This window comes from Trichosurus vulpecula, chromosome 7, assembly GCF_011100635.1.
Source record: "Trichosurus vulpecula isolate mTriVul1 chromosome 7, mTriVul1.pri, whole genome shotgun sequence".
Taxonomy (NCBI): Eukaryota; Metazoa; Chordata; class Mammalia; order Diprotodontia; family Phalangeridae; genus Trichosurus; species Trichosurus vulpecula.
Genome location: NC_050579.1, coordinates 46,561,010 through 46,579,710, shown reverse-complemented (window position 1 = coordinate 46,579,710; position 18,701 = coordinate 46,561,010). Strand labels below are relative to the sequence as shown.

The window sequence follows — 18,701 nt, the reverse complement described above, 5'->3', positions numbered from 1 at the left end:
TGAAAAAGAATCCCTTCTTGACATAACCAATGGGTAGTCTTCCACACCTCTTACGTCTCAGCTTCCTATCCTTATGGACTGCCTACTTAACACAGTTGTAATGAAGGATAGCACTTAACTGTAAGCTGTAAAAAGTCATGAAACATGAGCTATTCTGGAAGGAAGCCCAGAAAGGGAATGTTGGGAACCATAAATCCCTTTCCTGGGTCATAACTGAAAACTCAGATTGGATGCTCATAAAGAAATGTATCCCTCTGTGTCATGTGTATGTTATAGTTGGTCATGATGACAGGATTTAAAGTTGGAGAAATCCTTAAAGATTATTTCATCCAAATCAAGAGAAGCAGTAAGCCAAAGAGTTGAGTGAAAGACTCACCTATATACCTCCAATCTGAAATTAGATAGCACAAACTGTCTAGGTGTCCACAAATCATTTCCAGGCTTCTTTTTAAAATCAGAAACCAGGTCTAAGTAACAGGAAAAGAACACTTTATGGTGGAGTAAAATGTCCACAAGGCAGCAGTGAGGTAAACATAGATCAAAAGCTGGCAGATGCAGATCTGAGCCCTAAGTCTGCCCTATGATTTTGGAGAAGTCACTTACCTTGGAACTGCACCTGACGCCCAAAATGGGCTAAATTGTCACTAAGGTCCCTTCTGGTTTGAAATTCCATGATCTTAAGATTAATAATGTATTCCTTCTCGATGATTTGCAGTATAATCCTCCTCCTCATATCATGAAAGAATTTGTCTCTTGTGAGACATGTCAGGGAGTGGATAAAAAAAAAAATTTAGGTGAGAGTTGGTGAAACAGTGGGCCTTCTCGAAGCTTCTTTTAAAAAATGTCTACTTTCCCTAACTATAAAGCAGGTTCTCCACTGTATGACTTCTACTCAATGGGATGGAAAGCCAACGTACAATGGAAAGAAAAGGGGCTGTGGAGTCAGAGGACTTGAGTTCAAATCCCCCCCCCTCCCGCCCACCCTCACTCCCCCAATCCATACTGCCTGGGCCTCAGTGTCCTCATCTGTAAAATGAGGGGTTTGGAGTAGGTAGCTTCTAGTATTATATTCAGTTCTAGGTGTCAAGTGCTAAAGATAGGCACTGATAGTTTTCCAGAGGAAGGCAATCAGCCTGGTGAATCATACCTTATGAACATCAGTTGAAGAAATAGGGGGTAATCAGCCTGGAGAAGAAAAGACTGAGATGGGTTGGGAAAAGCATAATAATGTTTAAATGGTTGAAAGGTTATCACAGAGAAGAGGTTCAGCGTTGCCCTAGAAGGAAAAAAAAAACTAGTAACAGTGTATAGAAAGAAATTGCAAAGAGGAAACATAGGATTGGTATCAGGAAAATCCTCTTACCTGTTAGGCTTATGAACCTCCGATCTCCACTGGTATTTGATATAGTTCCAAAAATGCTAGCTAGAGTAATTAGTCAGGAAAGGGAATGTACAGTATGAACATTTTCCAATTTGCAGACCAAATGATGGTTAACATAAAAAAAAATCCAGAGAATCAATGAAAAAATAAGATAGATGGTTAATATTGTCATTAAAGTTACAAGCTTCAAAATATGCAAAAATCATTAGCATTCTGACACAGAACTAACAAAAAAAAAATAAAGAAAGATTGCTGAAAAGAGAAGTTCCATTCAAAATAATTTACTAACTCAGGACATATGTAAATACAAGTATCAAAATCAGATATAAAGAAAAACTGAAAAGATTTATAGTTAAGCCCATGCTAATCTAATGAAAATGACTACCACCTAAATTAATTTACAGATTTTGTGTTATACCAGCAAAAATGCCCACAAAAGGTACTTGAGAAAACTAGATTAAAATAGTTAAGGAATATATTGGGGGTATAAAAAGTCTGGATCCTTGAGAGGAATCATTAGTTTAAAAAAAAAAAAAGGAGGAATGAACCTAAAACTAGATCTCAAACTCTGTTTCAAAACATCAGTAATCTCAATTATTTGGCTTTGTTTAAAAATATGGAAAGGTAAATCAGAGGAAAAGACAAGATAAGCAAAGACCAAAAGTAATCCAGCCCAGCACTCTAGAGGTTGATAAACTACAGAAATACAAACAATAACAAACAACAACAAAAAGAAGGGCCCCCCTATTAGACAAGAACCGAGGGCAAACTGTTCAGCAAAAATTGAGTTGGAACCAGCAAATAATACCATATACCATAATACAGCCCATATGGAACCTTGACTTCTAATAAAAGATCACTTCATTTTTTTTTTTTAATGAGGGAAAAAGCATGGAGGTACACCATCATGGGCGAGAATGGGCAAATCCTTGACAAGACAAGACAAGGTAGAGATTGTAAAAGACAAAATAAATTATTTGAATTACATAAAATTAAAAGACTAGTGTCCAAACAAAATCAAATCATCTAGGACAAGAAGGGAAATGGTTAAATGGAAAAAAAAATCCCCGCTGCATGTATCCTGAACAAGAGTCTGATATCCAGGATACACAGGGAATTGATAAACATCTTTTAAGATCAGAAGCCATGCCTGAGTAGATAAGTGATCAGAGGAAACGAAGAAACATTTTTGTAAAGAAGAATGACAAGCTATCAAAAATAAAACAAGATAGGAAAGATGGCTCTAAGTCACAAATAAAAGAGACATGAAAGGGTTAAACAACTGTCACCTTGAGCTTTATGAGAAGTCTCAAAGAGGATGAAAAGAGACACAGTCAGAGGAGAGATGGACAGACTGGTACAGTTATTCCATGTTGGATCAATGCATTGGCCAACTTGGGAGAACATTTTGGAATGATATAAGAAAAAGATCTAAATCTTTCATGCCTTTTGGCCTGATTATCCCATTCCTGGGCATATATACCAAGGAGGAAAAAGGTTGAAAGAGTGCACATTGTACCTTTAGAATATATGCACAAATATGCAGAGTTGTACTTTGTGGTAACAAAAAAAGGGGGGGGAAATAAATTGGGTATGCAGCTGTAAATGGAATTATACATTTATGTATATATATTACACACACACATATATATGTACATATATGTGTTTGTACATATATAATGCAAGAAATGATGTCTATGAGAAATTGTGAGCAGCCCTCAAGAGTTGTAGGAATTAATGTAGAAGGAAGCCTAAAAAGCAAGATGGCAACTTACATACTTAATGAATAAGATAGTGTCACAAAACTGATGTATTAATGAGCTTTCTGGTCAGGAGAAATGATAATGAACCTTCATTCCTGCCACAGTCCAGTCAGTGGAGACAAGGCAACTACAGATACAGACTGTAGCATATGTTGTCTATCTTTAAAGTATCTGTTGGTTTTGCTTAAATCTTTATTTTGTTCTAAGGGATGGTTCAGCTGCAGGTTGGGGGGGGGCGGTGGAGTGTCCAAGGGGAAAAGACTCTGGTGTCAAATCAATAAAATATTAAATAACTATTTCTATCCAAAGATGGAATGAACTTCTCTCTGAAATCTTTCTTTGTTTTCTCCCATAACTTTGCCTCAGGAATTCATTTGTGAACACCAGAATTTGTTCCAGTTTCTAGTTGTAACACCAATGTTACTAACAGCTGCTGTGGAGGTGAAAGGCCAATAATACCAGCACACAGGAGGGCTACTGGAACAGGTTCTTTGATCTGCTTTTCTAAGGAAAGCAACTCTAGGGGGTTAACAATCTCAGTTTAATTAAACATACATATATCATTCACTTAGTTCAGGTGGAAAAGTCAAGCACCCTGAACTCCAGAAAAAACAGAAACAGAAATTACAAGCAGAAATTACATAAACAGAGTAAATAACACAAATCAGGAGACAGGGCTTCTGTTTGTCCATAGCAATACATACATAATTACCCCAGAGGGAAGCACCAACATCTGGGTTTTCAAAGCTGGGGGCTCCTTAACAGCTACCCAGAGTCTCCTCTGGTGAAATCACATGAATGCTCTTCCAAATGAGTGAGCCCCAAAGCAAAATGCTAACCTCCAAGTATATATACACTTCTTCAGGGTCAGAGGACATCACAAACATGTGACTCAAACTCACATTACTTGGGCTTTCTTGTGACTTAAGTCATAAAAGACTCTTGATTCAATCAAAGCCTCAGTCAAAGGCACTTGATTGCCTTAGTGCTGAGAAGCACTCCAAAAGAAAAAAACAGCAAAAAGTCCCAATTTGCTGCCATTACACTAGTGTGTGTGTGTGTGTGTGTGTGTGTTTTCCACCAGGAGGAAAAAAAAAAAAGAAAGAAAGGATAGAGAGTCCCCATTAACATACAAGCAAATGGTAAAGGCCTCAAGCCTGAGGAATGAGGGAAGAAGGATTTATTTAGGACCTACTAAGTGCCTGTCACTCTGCCAAGTGCTTTACACACCCAATCCTCACCAAAAAAAAAACAAAAAAAAAAAACTTTAAGAAGTGGTACTATAATGATCTTATTTTATAGTGCTCTTTATGTGACCTGCCCAGGGTTACAGAGGCAGGGAGTCTCTGAGGTTAGATTTGACATCAGGTGTTGCTGTCCCAATGCTCTAGCCACTGTACCACCTAGCTGCCTGTGAGTGGTCTAAACAAACACTGACTATAGAAGAGACTTTGTTGAAACTGAGTCCCTCTCCCTGTCCCCCAACCCCCAACTCTTATCTCTCAGAAGGCAAAGGAAGTGTAATCAGATCCATTTGTCATCAGTCAGGGCAATGAGTCTTTCTTTTCCAGTGGGCCGTGGCCTTTGCCAGGGCTTGTGCAGCCAGTCTTCCCTGCAAGGGGGAAAGCACTGGGCTCCCTAGAGAGGTGACCAGCCTGAACTCCCAGGGCAAACATCTCCATGTGGCTCACAGCCTTGCTGCTGCTGCTGTTGCTGCTGCAGATCCTCCTCCAGCTTCCAGGTGGTCCTCTTCACCTCAGCTGCAGGTTCCCCAGAAGGCTGTGGGAATTCACAGGCCTCTTTCCAGGCCACCAAGTCCTGGGCCTGTGTGGAGAGAGGCCTTGTGTTGTGGGGGCAGTCTCTCTCCTCTAGTTCTGCAGGCTATGGAGCTGGTGTCTTCTCAAGAGTAGAGATGAAAAGTGAATCTTTTGCCATCAGTTCACTGACAAGAAGGGGCAAGGATAGATTTAGAGCTGGAGGAGACCTGAGAGGTCATGAAGTGCAAGCTCTTCATTTTAGAGGGGAGAAAAAGAGGTCAAGAGACTTGACCAAGGTCACATAGCAAGTAAGTGGCTGCAGTGGGAGGGCTTCCCAGAACCTGGTGGTTCCCAGGCCAGCCCTGGAACCAGTACACTGGGATCCCTCTTGGTAACCTGGTCAGGGAGAGACAAAGGAGTCATTAGTGGGGCAATGGGGATTCAGGACTAGGTGATCCCATACCTTACTAAGGTTTTACCCAGAGAGAAAGGGTGGTGGGGGGGGAACCTTCCTGGGGGAACGAGGGGGCTGGGCAGGCCCGTCCCCCTTTCCCACTCCACCATGGATCCTGAAGTCTTTGCATGTAGGCAATACGCTTTCCCTTTCTGTCTGACGTGCGATCGCGCACGCGCGCGCGCGCACGCGCACACGCACACACACGCACACACACGCGCGCGCGCGCGCGCACACACACACACACACACACACACACACACACATAATCAATCATCAGAATGATTGTTTCATAAAGACACAAGATTCAAAGCTCTAAAAGGATTTAGCTTGCCCTGGTTTAGGAAACACCGGTTACTATAAGGTCACAGAAGTTTGCAGTATGTTCCTGGAAAAGCCAATGTGAGGTTGGATGTGACATTGCTTATTCCTGTCCCTGCCTGGCTGCTGACACTCTGCAACCTCTGGATGGTACCTGTGAAAAGGAGTTTGGTGCCACACTTGTTACAAAGAGAAGCTTGGAAGAGTGTCATTGCAACAGTTGCCAGTTTGTGGCTCCAGTCTTTAGAAGCCCTCCAACGGGTCCCAGCCCTCTTTAATACACAAGGCCCCAGGAGATGAAGTTCTTTCGACCTCCAGTCTGGCCTTTCTAACCTTTGCCTGTGGGGGGTCAGCAGTCTAGCGGCTGTATCTGGGGGGAAGGGGGAGGAGCTGGAGTGTAGCAAGGTGGAAAGTGAGAAAACCTGGAAGATAATTCAGCCAGTTTGCCCAATCATTTCTCAAATCTATTTTGAGGAATACAACAGTGAGTGAGGTTACTTCTCCACAAAGTGTTGTGACGGGAAGGATGAAGAGTAAGCCGCAGCAGGCAGGATTCAGGGTGCTGGAGTCGTGGTGGAAGGTCTGGGAGACCGGGCTGATACAACTGTTGCTCTTATGGAGAAAGAAGGGTCTCTAGGACAAGTCCTGCTTTCCACGTTCCCAACCTCTATTTTTGACCCTCCCTGGAGTCCCCAAGTTTCTCTCAGCACCTAGTACTACTTAGAGGAAATAGGAGGCCTGGAGGAGGGAGGGACTGGGGTGGCTTGGGAAAGAGAAGAAATCCCTTCTCCTGAAGAGGTTTAAGTAAAAATGATGATTGTTAGGGGAACCAGACACTTCCAGGGGTGCTTGAGATCCCAAAATACCTCCAGGCTGGGTCCTGCCGAAAGAATTCGACTCAAGCCTTCTCAGCCAAGGGAAAAGACAAAGTTTATTAGGGATTCACCATAATGGGTTGTCTTAAGAAATCCCACCCTTTGTGACGCCTGTTTTCACAAGCGGGCCAGACTCAGTCTAAGCTGAGCCAGATTGAACCTGAGCACCTTCATGGAGGCAAGATGGAGATTATATACACAAAGATTGTAGGAGGAATTGAGGGGTGGTCTGGGGTGACTAGAGGAGGGGTTTAGGGAGGGTCTTGAGGAGGAGTCTAAGGAGGGTGAGATGAGGTCAGAGTCCAAGAACCAAGAGAATGGAATTAAGGATGGGAAGTGGCTGAAGGCATGGATACTGATGGTATCAAGGGTGGGAAGTAGTTGGACAATAAAGGGCAAGGCTAAGTAGAGATTTGGGCCTAACGATAAAGTAAGGCTTATGGCCTTAGGGAAAGGCCAGATCTAGTTGGAAGATTCAAGGACAGTTCAAGGGGGCTCCCAGAGACTGTATTCCAGATTCAAGGGGGTTCCCAGACGCTGTGCCCTCATCACTTCCAGCAGGTCTCTCTGTCTCTCTCTTTCTCTCTCTCCCTCACACAAACGCACACAATGGGCTCATCCATTCCTGTCCTCACCCTTATTTTTTTCCAGCTTTCGAATTTTTAATGCATGAAAACAAAGGTGCGCGTTTTTTGGCCTCTGTTAAAAAAATCACTCAGACTAGAGGTATTTGTTTTAGTGAAGGAAGCAGGCATAGGTTGCAGCTGTTGCTGGTATCCAGGAATAGGAGCTTGAGGGACATCTATTGTGGTTCTTTCCATTCAGCCATGAGTTAGGTTGGGGGACAAAAGGGGGCTCTACCATTTCCTCTGTCACGAAGCTTTGAAAATAAAAGGGTTGTCTGGAACCTACTCTGTGTGGTGCTTGTGAATGGAGATCCAGGGCTGTAGACCAATGGGGCTCTTCAGAACTGCTTAAAACAAGCACGTCAGGGTGAACATTTAATATTCTTCCCGACTTTTCGGTTGCTGATAGGAGGCTTCACACCTCCCGCTTTCATTTATCCAAGTGCTTTCAAGTAATGTTACTGGCACTAGGCAACTCGAAACAAGAAGCTAAATAGTCCGAGCAATCCAATCTTTCCTGGCCGCCCCCTCCCCCCGCGGTAATGTGTCTGGTGCCCCTCTTTACTCTATGAGCCCGACGACCAACATGAACGGATGAAAATGGAGAGTCAATGACTCACGTTTTCACAGTCCCCGCAAATGGTGCACGTAAGTTGTGACCCTGGCAACCAGATCCCCGCCCATGTGACGCACCCTTGAAATTCCCTCGGAACTGGGGCTCCAATTCCATGGGGAGGGGAGGGTCACAGGGGAAGGACTTGAAAGCACTCTTCACTGTTCCAGGCACCTCTGTTTAAGGATGCCCTCATCTGAAGAATGGAGGTCTCCTTCCGTTTCTCTGGGCAGCTCTGAGTACCCCTAACTGCTCTCCCAAACCCTGGCGCCTTTTGGTGGAAGGGTGTGGGAGACCAGACTTTGTGGTCCTGCTCAAGTCTTAGGCGCCCTCCCCCTTCCCCATGAAATGGTTACCAAAAGGGAAGGAGGAAGGAGGAAGGAGGAAGAGTGGCTGGGCCACTTTAGAAGTTACAGCTTTGGCGGGAGCGACCACGAAGGCGCCCCCCGGCCCCCCCCCCCCCCCCCCCCCACCGCTCGCCGCCTTGCTTCCCCTTGCACCGCCATAGTGCTGTCCAGACCGATGCCCTCCAAGAAGGCTCGTCTCCTCCCATCTTCCGCAAAGCCTGACAAGAGTCAACCCTAAAAGCTTAAAGTTGGGAGGAAATTCGCAGGTCATCTAATTCATACTTAAGGGGCCACTTTTTTTCACCGCCTCTGTAAACGAGAGGTCCTCCTCCTCCCCCGACGTGTGCTGAAATCCTTGGGCTGATGGGGACTTTACTGTTCCTACTCAGCAGTTTCTATGTAAGTCGAGCTTAGTAACAACTGCGCCGCCCCGCCCCGCCCCCCCCCCCCCCGCACCCCTCCGCCCCGGGAGCGCCAGAGAGCATTCTGCTCCGAGGCCGGAGGAAGCCTAGGCTACTTTCACGAAAATCGGTCGTGGCGTGGCAGCTGCGTTCAGTTATTAATGAATTAAAAAAATTTCCACAGTCACCGAAACGCGGACGCTGCGAGTCCAGAAAAGGAGTTTCCAAATCCTTCCTGGCTGCCATAAATTGACAAGGAGCTTGTCTTGGCTTGGTTGGTGTGGTTGAGTTCAGAGGAAGGGACCGACCGTCTCCTTCGACAAGCAAGCAAGCAAGCAACAAAAAAAAGGCCCTCAGTTTGTGGGCAGAGTCTTATCCGTGTCGGGCTGGAATCCCTGGGGGTGGTTGTCTGGGTCGCGTTTCCCTCTGCAGGCTTCTCTCTCCCTGGCACCCCTCCTCTCCGTCTCCCCTCCCCCCGGGTGGCCCCGCCCTTCGCGATTCTCCATTTTCTGCTTTTTGCACGCCTACCCAAGCAGAGGCCGAGAAGAGAGCGGAGCCATTTTGGTTCCTTACGGGCGAGGAGGGCTGGGGCGGCGCACCAATCACAGGGCAGCCCTTACCTATATATAAGTGGGTCAGCTCGGAGCTCGCTTATTCGCGAGTCCGCGGCGTCCTCTAGTGACTTCTCTCTGTCGCTGCTGTACCGTTCCTTCGCTGCCATGTCCGAGACGGCACCCGCCGCTCCCGCCGCTCCAGCCCCTGCGGAGAAGACCCCGGCCAAGAAGAAGGGCAAGAGGGCTTCGGCCGCCGGCGGTGCGCGGCGCAAGGCCGCGGGTCCGCCCGTGTCGGAGCTGATCACGAAAGCCGTGAGCGCCTCCAAGGAGCGAAATGGCGTGTCCCTGGCAGCCCTGAAGAAGGCGCTGGCGGCCGCGGGCTACGACGTGGACAAGAACAACAGCCGCATCAAGCTGGGGCTCAAGAGCCTGGTGAGCAAGGGCACCCTGGTGCAGACTAAGGGCACTGGCGCCTCGGGCTCCTTCAAGCTGAACAAGAAGGCCCCGACGGCCGACACGAAGGCTAAGGCCAAGAAGCCGGCCTCGGCCAAGACCAAGAAGGCCGCCGGCGCTTCCAAGAAGCCCAAGAAGGCGACGGGGGCCGCGGGCGCCAAGAAGAGCGTGAAGAAGAGCCCGAAGAAAGCCAAGAAGCCGGCGGCCGCCAAGAAAGCGGCCAAGAGCCCGAAGAAGGCCAAGGCGGCCAAGCCCAAGAAGGTGGCCAAGAGCCCGGCTAAGCCCAAGGCAGCCAAGGCCAAGAAGGTGACCAAGCCCAAAACGGCTAAGCCCAAAGCCGCCAAAAGCAAGAAGGCGGCAGCCAAGAAGTAGAGTTCGAAGCCCTCGAAACTTGACACACCCAAAGGCTCTTTTCAGAGCCACCCACTCACCTCAGAAAAAGAGCTGAGCCTACCACCGCAAGCCCTTATAGAAATTAGTTAGCCACCGAAGTTGTGTTTCGTAAAGGTTGAGACCAATAGTAAATAAAAACTGAAATAAATAAGTTTGCCCCCCAAAAATCCGTTTCCCCGCCAAATGAAAGTCCGAGCCCGTTTCTTCTCCTTCCACCCCGCCCCCCGAGCTGGTCGAGTGGCAAAAAGGGAAGGGGGGGGTGTTCTTGGACTTTTTGGTTACTCCCCAATGGGTATGGGGGAAGGTGGGTGGGTTCCTGGGAAACAAACGTTTATTTGCTTCCAAGTAACTCATCAGATTTGCGCGCGTGCAAGTGTAAGTTTTTTAAATAAAAGTTACTTTGCTAGCCAAACCATACTTCTTAAACACGGAGAAGAGTAAGTTGCGGGGGAGGTAAAAGGACAATGAGATCGGCCCAGACTGTGACCTTAGTGGCAAACACATATGGGTAAGGGCATTGTAAACACAGGGGCACGGGAAAATTGCAAGGAAAGGGGCAGAAATCGATGTGATCACAGCTACTCTCGTGAGAACATGGGTGGCTCTGAAAAGAGCCTTTGGGGTGTGGACCTTCCACGAGGGGAAAGCAGCGCCTTACGCCCTCTCACCGCGGATGCGGCGGGCCAGCTGAATGTCCTTGGGCATGATGGTCACTCTCTTGGCGTGAATGGCGCACAGGTTCGTGTCTTCGAACAGCCCCACCAAGTACGCCTCGCTAGCCTCCTGCAGGGCCATGACGGCCGAGCTCTGGAAGCGCAGGTCCGTCTTGAAGTCCTGAGCGATTTCCCGCACCAGGCGCTGGAACGGCAGCTTGCGGATCAGCAGCTCCGTCGACTTCTGGTAGCGCCGGATCTCCCGAAGAGCCACGGTGCCAGGCCGGTAGCGGTGAGGCTTCTTCACGCCGCCAGTGGCTGGGGCACTCTTGCGGGCAGCCTTGGTGGCCAGCTGCTTGCGGGGAGCCTTGCCACCGGTGGACTTACGGGCGGTCTGCTTGGTACGGGCCATTGTGAACGAGCGAGGAAGAAACGAGTTTCTCCTGTGCCGGAATACGACTGAGAACTGGACGCCGGCGGGTAGCCTTTATAGACGCAGAAGCACCCTGATTGGGCTGAACCAGTTTGAAAGTCCCGCGCTCGGCCTCCATTGGCTGGGGGCGCAAACCAACAAGAGTGCCTTTCCATTGGACGTTCCAGGCGCTTTCCGGTTTGCCACCTCTCCGCCGCCCCGCCCCTCACCCTTCTCCCCACCTCCCTTCCCCTTCCCCCCAATCTCCCTCCCCCTTCTCACGCCCCTCCCCCCCACTCTTCTCCTTCGCGTCCCTCTACCCTCACCCCCACCCCGACCCCCACCTTACCACACCTCACCCCTCTCCACCCCACCCGCTAGGGAAACCCATCGCTCGTTGGGTAGGACTTGGTCCCTCATCGATCTCCCAGTTCTGGATTCTGTTCATTACCCTGTTTAAAAAGTTGTGCCGTCCCCTTCTCTTTCTCTCCCTCTCCCTTTCTTCGCCCCCTCCCTCTCTGTTCTGCGGGGAAAGAACCCCTAAAACGTTCGGTGCTGTGACGTGATTTCGCTGCCCAATCGACCGCTCCCCCCCGCCCCCCCCCCCCGAACGTTCCGCGGGTTCCCTGGAATTTTGTGTTGCGGGCCACTGACTTTGCCCCCGCAGCGCCAAGGCCCTCCCGCGATTCTCCCGGGCAGCGGCTCTTGGAGCTTCTCAGAGCGCCCACCCCGCCGCCCGCTCAAAAACACTGGACTGGACTGGACTCGGATGAGGGCAGGAACGAGGCGCTTTTTTTATTTCAACCTTCTCCCTCCTTTAAGAACCGTGTTAAAGTTGTGCGGTACTACTTCCGGGAGCCAGCCCTCCCTCGCAATCCCCCCCTCCGCCCCCGCCCCGCAGGCTTCCATTGTGTGTAGGGCTCCGGGCAGCGCATGAAAAGCCCGCCTAAGCGGTGGATTGGCCAGGAGCCTGGCTCCCAAGTTATCTGCGGGAAAGCTTAAGCTAGCGGCACTTAGCGATTTCCAAGGCTTTTGTGTCCCCACCCCGCGGACACGAGTCAGCTGCTGACCGACGTTTCCGCCAGGGGTGTTTTGGTGCTAGGGAAACTTTGCCACCTTTTGACCAGAGTAAAGTGGCACTGGGCGCTATCCACGGCCTTCGGGACACGGGAGGCGAGGTTAGGGTGAGGCTAGAGCGAGATGCAGGTCTCGACCCGAGCTCGCTAATTTAGCAGCGACTTTTCCATCTTACTCGGTTTGGTGGGTGGTTGGTTTCGGTTCGTGCTAGGAGCGGGGAGACGTGTGCAACAAGTCACGCCGCCTTCGGATTCCCATAGGGAGCGGGACAGGGACAGGGACCGGGACCGGGACCGGGATTCGGCAACAGCCCTTTTTGCTGACAGGGTGGGTGGCTCTGAAAAGAGCCGTTGGTTTCGGGAATGAGCCTTTCGGCCCCAGGAGCTCCGAGTCCGCTTACTTGCCCTTGGCTTTGTGGTGACTCTCGGTTTTCTTGGGCAACAGAACGGCCTGAATGTTGGGCAGCACGCCGCCCTGGGCGATGGTCACCTTGCCCAACAGCTTGTTGAGCTCCTCGTCGTTGCGGATGGCCAGTTGGAGGTGGCGGGGGATGATACGCGTCTTCTTGTTGTCCCTGGCTGCGTTGCCCGCCAGCTCCAAGATTTCGGCCGTCAGGTACTCCAGGACTGCCGCCATGTACACGGGGGCGCCGGCACCGACCCGCTCGGCGTAGTTGCCTTTGCGCAGCAGACGGTGCACACGACCCACGGGAAACTGCAGTCCAGCACGGGACGAGCGGGACTTTGCCTTGGCGCGAGCCTTGCCTCCCTGCTTTCCGCGGCCAGACATGACGGATACGAGTTACAACACAGCTGCGTCAATCGCCAACTGAGAAACTACACTGGTGCCCGGACCACTCGCACCGGGGCCTTTTATAGCTTGCACGGGGAGTGTGGAGCTGAGCCGTCTGATTGGCCGACGGACTGTCTTTGTCCGGACGGCCAGTAGGGAAGCTCGCCTCGGATTCCGTTATTTACATGGCCGTCCTCTCCGCCTATGACGACACCCTGAGAAGCCACCAATGGGAACCTAGCGTTGCCGGAGCCTTCATTTGCATATGAGCACTATAAGTAGCGGGGGCCGGCTCAGCAGTCTTCGTTGTTCGTTTCTCGAAGTCGTTCCTTCTCTTCTTTTTCACGCCTGTTTGCGCTCTCGAAATGCCCGAGCCGGCCAAGTCTGCTCCTGCCCCTAAGAAGGGCTCCAAGAAAGCCGTGACCAAGGCCCAGAAGAAAGACGGCAAGAAGCGCAAGCGCAGCCGCAAGGAGAGCTACTCCATCTACGTCTACAAGGTGCTGAAGCAGGTCCACCCTGACACCGGCATCTCCTCCAAGGCCATGGGCATCATGAACTCCTTCGTCAACGACATCTTCGAGCGCATTGCCGGCGAGGCTTCCCGCCTGGCGCACTACAACAAGCGCTCCACCATCACCTCCCGGGAGATCCAGACGGCCGTGCGCCTGCTGCTGCCCGGGGAGCTGGCCAAGCACGCCGTGTCCGAGGGCACCAAGGCCGTCACCAAGTATACCAGCTCGAAGTAAGCCGGTCTGCCCCAGGAGTCGCTCGTGCCCTTAAGCCCCGAAACAAAGGCTCTTTTCAGAGCCACCCACCCTTTCTCAGAAAGGAGCTGTCTCGCTCGCGCCCAGAGCGCTTTCGCAATAGTCCTAGGTGCCCGTGCCTGCTTAGTTGCTTGCTTGCTTGCCTGCCAGCCCGCCCGCCCGCCCGCCTGCCTGCCTGACAGCCACCTAAAGTCCTCGGCTTCTAGGCTTCCTTCCGCATCGCCACTCCCCCCAACCCCACAAATTGTCCTGCTCTGCTGAGGAGGGGCCGCCCGACCCAGGGCCACACGCTCGGGACTTGCATCTCTAACCAGGCTCGCTCCAGGACTTTTCCCGTCAACTTTTACTTTCCCCTTAATCCCTATGCTCCTCCCTCGCTCCCCTCCCCTCCCCCCTCGCCGCCCCAGCGCGCAAGCTCCGTATTCCTTTCTGATTATGAAACCGCTCCCCTGGGCAAATTTCAACTCTCCTTTCCACTCGTGGAAAAAAACTATTGCACAATATCCTGGCCCACTTTTCTCCCTCTTTTCGAACAATCATAAGTTTAAAAAAAAATCTGTCCTGGCATTTCTAACTAGTTGACAACTTTTGATCTAATATTTTCATATTTTCCAAGAATGTCCTTTAAAGTTTACTTTTAAGATGTGTTTTTAAGTTCCTATGTTCCAACTTTAAGCATGCTAGTTTTAAGCCAAATTTTTAGATGTGACAAAGTATATATTATCCCTTGGAGGTAAGATCCTTACTCAGTTTGTGCGGTTCTCGTATCTAAGCACAGATGAATAAAGAAAGGAGTTAAGTGTAGGTAATGATGTCTAAGCGTGTTTGGATTCCCTGTAGTGTAGTGAGGAAAAGGGGGAGGGAGGGCTGGATGAAATGCCATTCACCACCCACCTGTTTGTTTTTTCTTAAATTAGATGATCTATGCTGAAAGGGAGAAGAGGAAGTTTGAAGCCAGGAGAATGTCTGGAATAACTTCTGCATAGCTTGTAATAGAAGGCCAGCCAGGAAGAATAAAAATATTACCTGAACCATTTTTGTCCAGTAGTGGTTATACTGCCTCAATTTGTAGTGAATCCATTTGGCACTTTTTTCATGACTTCCTCAGTGTTTCGAAGCCGGTGAGGAGTGTTGGGAGCAGATTGGGGTGGTGGAGGGCGGTAAGCAGAATTGAGATTAGGTAAGAATACAAGGTATTCTCTGTGCAATGATGAGAGTGAGATTCAGTGGTAGCTTGAACTACTACTCACTATAATATAAAGAAAGACTAAAGAAAATAAGGCAGGAGCAGAGATGATGGAATTGGAAGGAGAATAAATAGCTTAGAAGAGAATATGGTAAAGCAGAACTACCTACAATTCCTTAAATACTACCTAAAACGTAGAAATCAATGTATTGTATGAAACAGCAAGAAAGAATAGAACAAAATAAAAAGAATATCAGAGGAACTAATGGGAAAATGTAAATGAAGAAGGCATAGCACTATCACATCTTAAACTATATCATAAGGCATTAACTATCAAAACTAGTTGGAACTAAGAAACAGAAAGGTAGATCGGTGGAACAGAGTAGATATTCAGTCTACAGCAGCAACCAAAATATAGTTTCCCAGTGTTTGACAAGTGTAAAGACATGTTTTTGGGATAAGAATTCATTATTTGGTCAAAAATGTTGGGAAAGCTGGAAAGCAGTCAGGCAGAAATTGGGCATAGCCAAATATCTTACACCATTTATCAAGGTAAGGTAAAAATGGATACATGACTTAGATATAAAAGGAGATATAAGAAAATCTGAAGAACATGAAATATATTACCCATCAGAATTTTAGATAGGTGAACAATTTATGAACAAACAGGAGATAGAGTGTGTTGTAAGATGTAAAATGGATAATTTTGATTCAAAAGTTTTTGTACAAATAAAATAAATACAGCCAAGATCAGAAAGAAATCAGGAAACTGGTGAGAAAAATTTTTAGATACTTCTTCAGATAAAAGTCTCATATCTCAAATATATAAAGAGTTGTGTCGAGTCTATACGAATGCAAGTCATTCCCCAATTGAGAAATGGTCAAAGGATATGAACGGGCAATTTTCCAATGAAGATATGAACACAATTTATAGTCATATAAAAATGCTCCAAATCATCATTGATTAGAGAAATGCAAATTTAAAATATCCTTGAGATATCATATTAAATATATCGGATTGGCTAAAATGATAGAAGGGGAAAGTGACAAACGTTGGAGGGGATGTGGAAAAATTAATTCATTGTTGGTGGATCTGTGAGATGATCCAACCATTTTGGAGAGAGACATGGAATTATACTCAAAGAGTTATTAAACTGCCTATACCCTTTGACTCACCCATACTTCTATCAGGTCTATTTCCCAAGAGGATTAGGGAAAATTGAAGTTAGGTAAGAGTACAAGGTATTAAAAGAACCTACACATTCTTAAATATTTGTAGAAGCTCTGTGGTGTCAAAGAACTGGAAATTGTGGTGATGCCTGTCAATTGGGGAATAGCTAAACAAATTGTAGTATATATTTATGATGGAATATTACTCTGCTATAAGAAATTATGAGCTGAATGATTTTAGAAAAGCATGGAAAGCCCTCCACAAAATAATGAAGAGCAAAATTAGCACAACCAAGAGAAATTGCATACAGTAACAGCAGTATTGTTTTAAGAGCAACTTTGAGCAACCAAGTCATTTTGACTGTTATAAATACCCAAACTATCCTTAAAAATCCTATGAAAGAAGATGCTGTTTGAATCCAGAAAGGAATATTCCTGTGGTATAGGACATGATGACCTGGTTTATTTAGAAAAATATGGAAAGACTTGGATTTAAGAAGACAGATGCTATCCACCTTCAGAGAAACAGATGCTAGGAGGAAATAAGCATAGTATGGTCTTACATAAATGTATACAAGTGTATATGTGTATATATGTCTATGTATAGATATCTATGTATATGTGTGTGAGTGTATTTTTTTCTCCATACTTAATTGTAGCCTTCTTTGGGGGTGGGGAAAGGGATGGGAAAAAATAAAATAAAAAGTTCATAGCAAAGAACAAAAGAAAACCAACAAGGAAGCAAAGAAAAGCTGGGAAGCTTTGTAAGCAAAGTGTAGTATATATTATATAGGTTTTTTGAAATGGAAATTTATTGTTTTATAAAGATCCTTTCTTGTGGTCTGCTGTGCACATGACAATGCTTTTGTTTCTTTTCTCATTTTTGTATTTAACTGTAAAATATTTTAAGATGACAACAAAGCACTCCAAAATAAAAAGACCAAAAAAGTAAAAGAGAATGTAAGATCTCTGATATCAAAAAGAACTGATCTGAAAAAGAGTTCAAGGGGAAGCAATTCAAGTCATTGGACTCCCTGAAAATAATATATATTTTTAAAATCTAGCCTGTATACTATATTGCAAAAAATTATAAAGATGAATCAGCCAATTATCTCATGAAAGGAACCCCACTCCCCTAAAGTCCCAGGAATATCAAATCCAAAATCTGAAGCACTAACTTCAAAGAAAAAAAAATACTGCCATCATCTAGAAATAAGCAGTTCAAGTACTCAGGAATTACAGTTAGCATCATATAGACTTGCCAACTTCTAATACAATGAGAGATCTTGGAATATAATATTCCACAAGACAAAAGAGATAGTCTTACAACAAAAACTAACTTACTCAGCAAACCTGAGTATCATATACTGGGGGGGGTGGGGTGGGGGTGGAAACGAATCTTGAATGGAAAAGAGAATTGTCAAGTAACTATGATGAAGAGGTCAAAGCTAAGTAGGAACTCTGAAATATAAACACAAGAGTAAAGGAAAACCGGGAAAGGTGAATTTCAATGAACAACTCTTGAAGAGTGCATATGGTTATGTAGTGCTAAACATTTGAATGGGGTGGGGAGGTTGGGAGTGTCCCTTCAAAACTTTAATATCTTCAAAAGGAACTGAGGGAGTTAAGAAAAACAGAGGCCCTAGGATTGGATTAGCTCTGCTCTGAAGGTCTGAAGAGAGAAGAGTAAAAGGAAGCATATACTAGTGTACACTACTTCCTGTGCTAGTGTAGAAATTGCAATTTCTCATACTTGTGGTATGTATAAGAAGAATATCAAAGATGGAGGATATGGTGGGGGTTAGGAGCTTCTACCTGAAATGGGCAAAGGATGATTGAACACGCACATGAATTTGGTGTGGAAATATATCAAAGTCAACATAGAAATAAGGAGAGCTAGGGAAGGCTGAAGGTGGATAATATGCAGAAATATTGGGGAAGGAATAGTCATAAGTATAGCAGTCTTCCTGATCCTGGTGGAGAGATTAAAGCAAGAGGTCAAAAGATCACTAAAGAACTAAAATCTAATGGGGTACCTTAGACTTCTTAGAAAATTTGGGATTGGCTGAATCAGTTGTGCTGGATTAATTTAATGGAATGTTATTTTGATGTAAGAAATGACTGATTTCAGAGAATATGACAGGTGATGGACACAAGTAAGTGGTATGGAATGGAGATACACAATTTTATACAAAATCTACTTTTTAAACTCAGAAAAAAAAGGAACTGACCTGAAATATGAGTAAAGGAGAGAGAATTTAAGATTTTTCAGAATTCCTGAAAACCATCTTTAAATCAAAAACTTTAAAATTACATTTCTTTTTAAAATTTATCTATTTTTAAAATTAACCAGCATTTATTTTCTGTTCCTGTCACATCCATAGTCAATTTTTTTGAAAAAAGAACAGTACCCTTAATTTCAGATATTCATGGTCAAGCAAAATTAATTCCCGCATTGGGGAATTGGCTATGTCCAAAAATTTGTATATCATTTTGCATTTTGAGTCCATCAACTCTCTGTCAGGAGGTGGGGAGAGCATGCCTCATCATCCATCCTCTGGAAGCATGCTTGGGTTTGAGTATAGTTTGTAAGTTTTTCAAAGCTGTTTGTCTTTCAAGCGTTGTTATATAAACGCTTCTGTTTTTGTTCAGTTCCCTCTGCATCACTTTATACCATAAGTCTTCCGAGGTTTCATTTCCTACATATGG

General features: G+C 46.5%; 4 protein-coding genes and 1 pseudogene across 4 annotated transcripts in view; 3 read left to right on the top strand and 2 right to left on the bottom strand.

Moving 5' to 3' along the window:
- Positions 1-11,003, bottom strand: part of LOC118856634 (histone H3-like) — a 191,429-nt gene extending 180,426 nt beyond the window's left edge. Inside the window, exon 1 of the mRNA XM_036767043.1 lies at positions 10,675-11,003. Within this exon, the coding sequence (XP_036622938.1) occupies positions 10,675-11,003 (329 nt within the window). The remainder of the gene's footprint in view (positions 1-10,674) is intronic.
- The window catches only part of LOC118856632 (histone H3-like), a 42,815-nt gene that overhangs the window by 10,720 nt on the left and 13,394 nt on the right, over positions 1-18,701 (top strand). The window contains exon 2 of the mRNA XM_036767041.1: positions 8,634-8,669. Within this exon, the coding sequence (XP_036622936.1) occupies positions 8,634-8,669 (36 nt within the window). The remainder of the gene's footprint in view (positions 1-8,633; positions 8,670-18,701) is intronic.
- LOC118856633 (histone H1.4-like) lies at positions 9,258-10,084 on the top strand. The gene has a single exon (XM_036767042.1). It carries the CDS (start codon positions 9,258-9,260, stop codon positions 9,915-9,917), a length of 660 nt encoding a protein of 219 aa, XP_036622937.1. The 3' UTR covers positions 9,918-10,084.
- On the bottom strand, positions 11,774-13,021 carry LOC118856638 (histone H2A type 2-A). The gene has a single exon (XM_036767045.1). It carries the CDS (start codon positions 12,867-12,869, stop codon positions 12,477-12,479), a length of 393 nt encoding a protein of 130 aa, XP_036622940.1. The 5' UTR covers positions 12,870-13,021; the 3' UTR covers positions 11,774-12,476.
- On the top strand, positions 13,058-13,618 carry LOC118856635 (annotated as a pseudogene).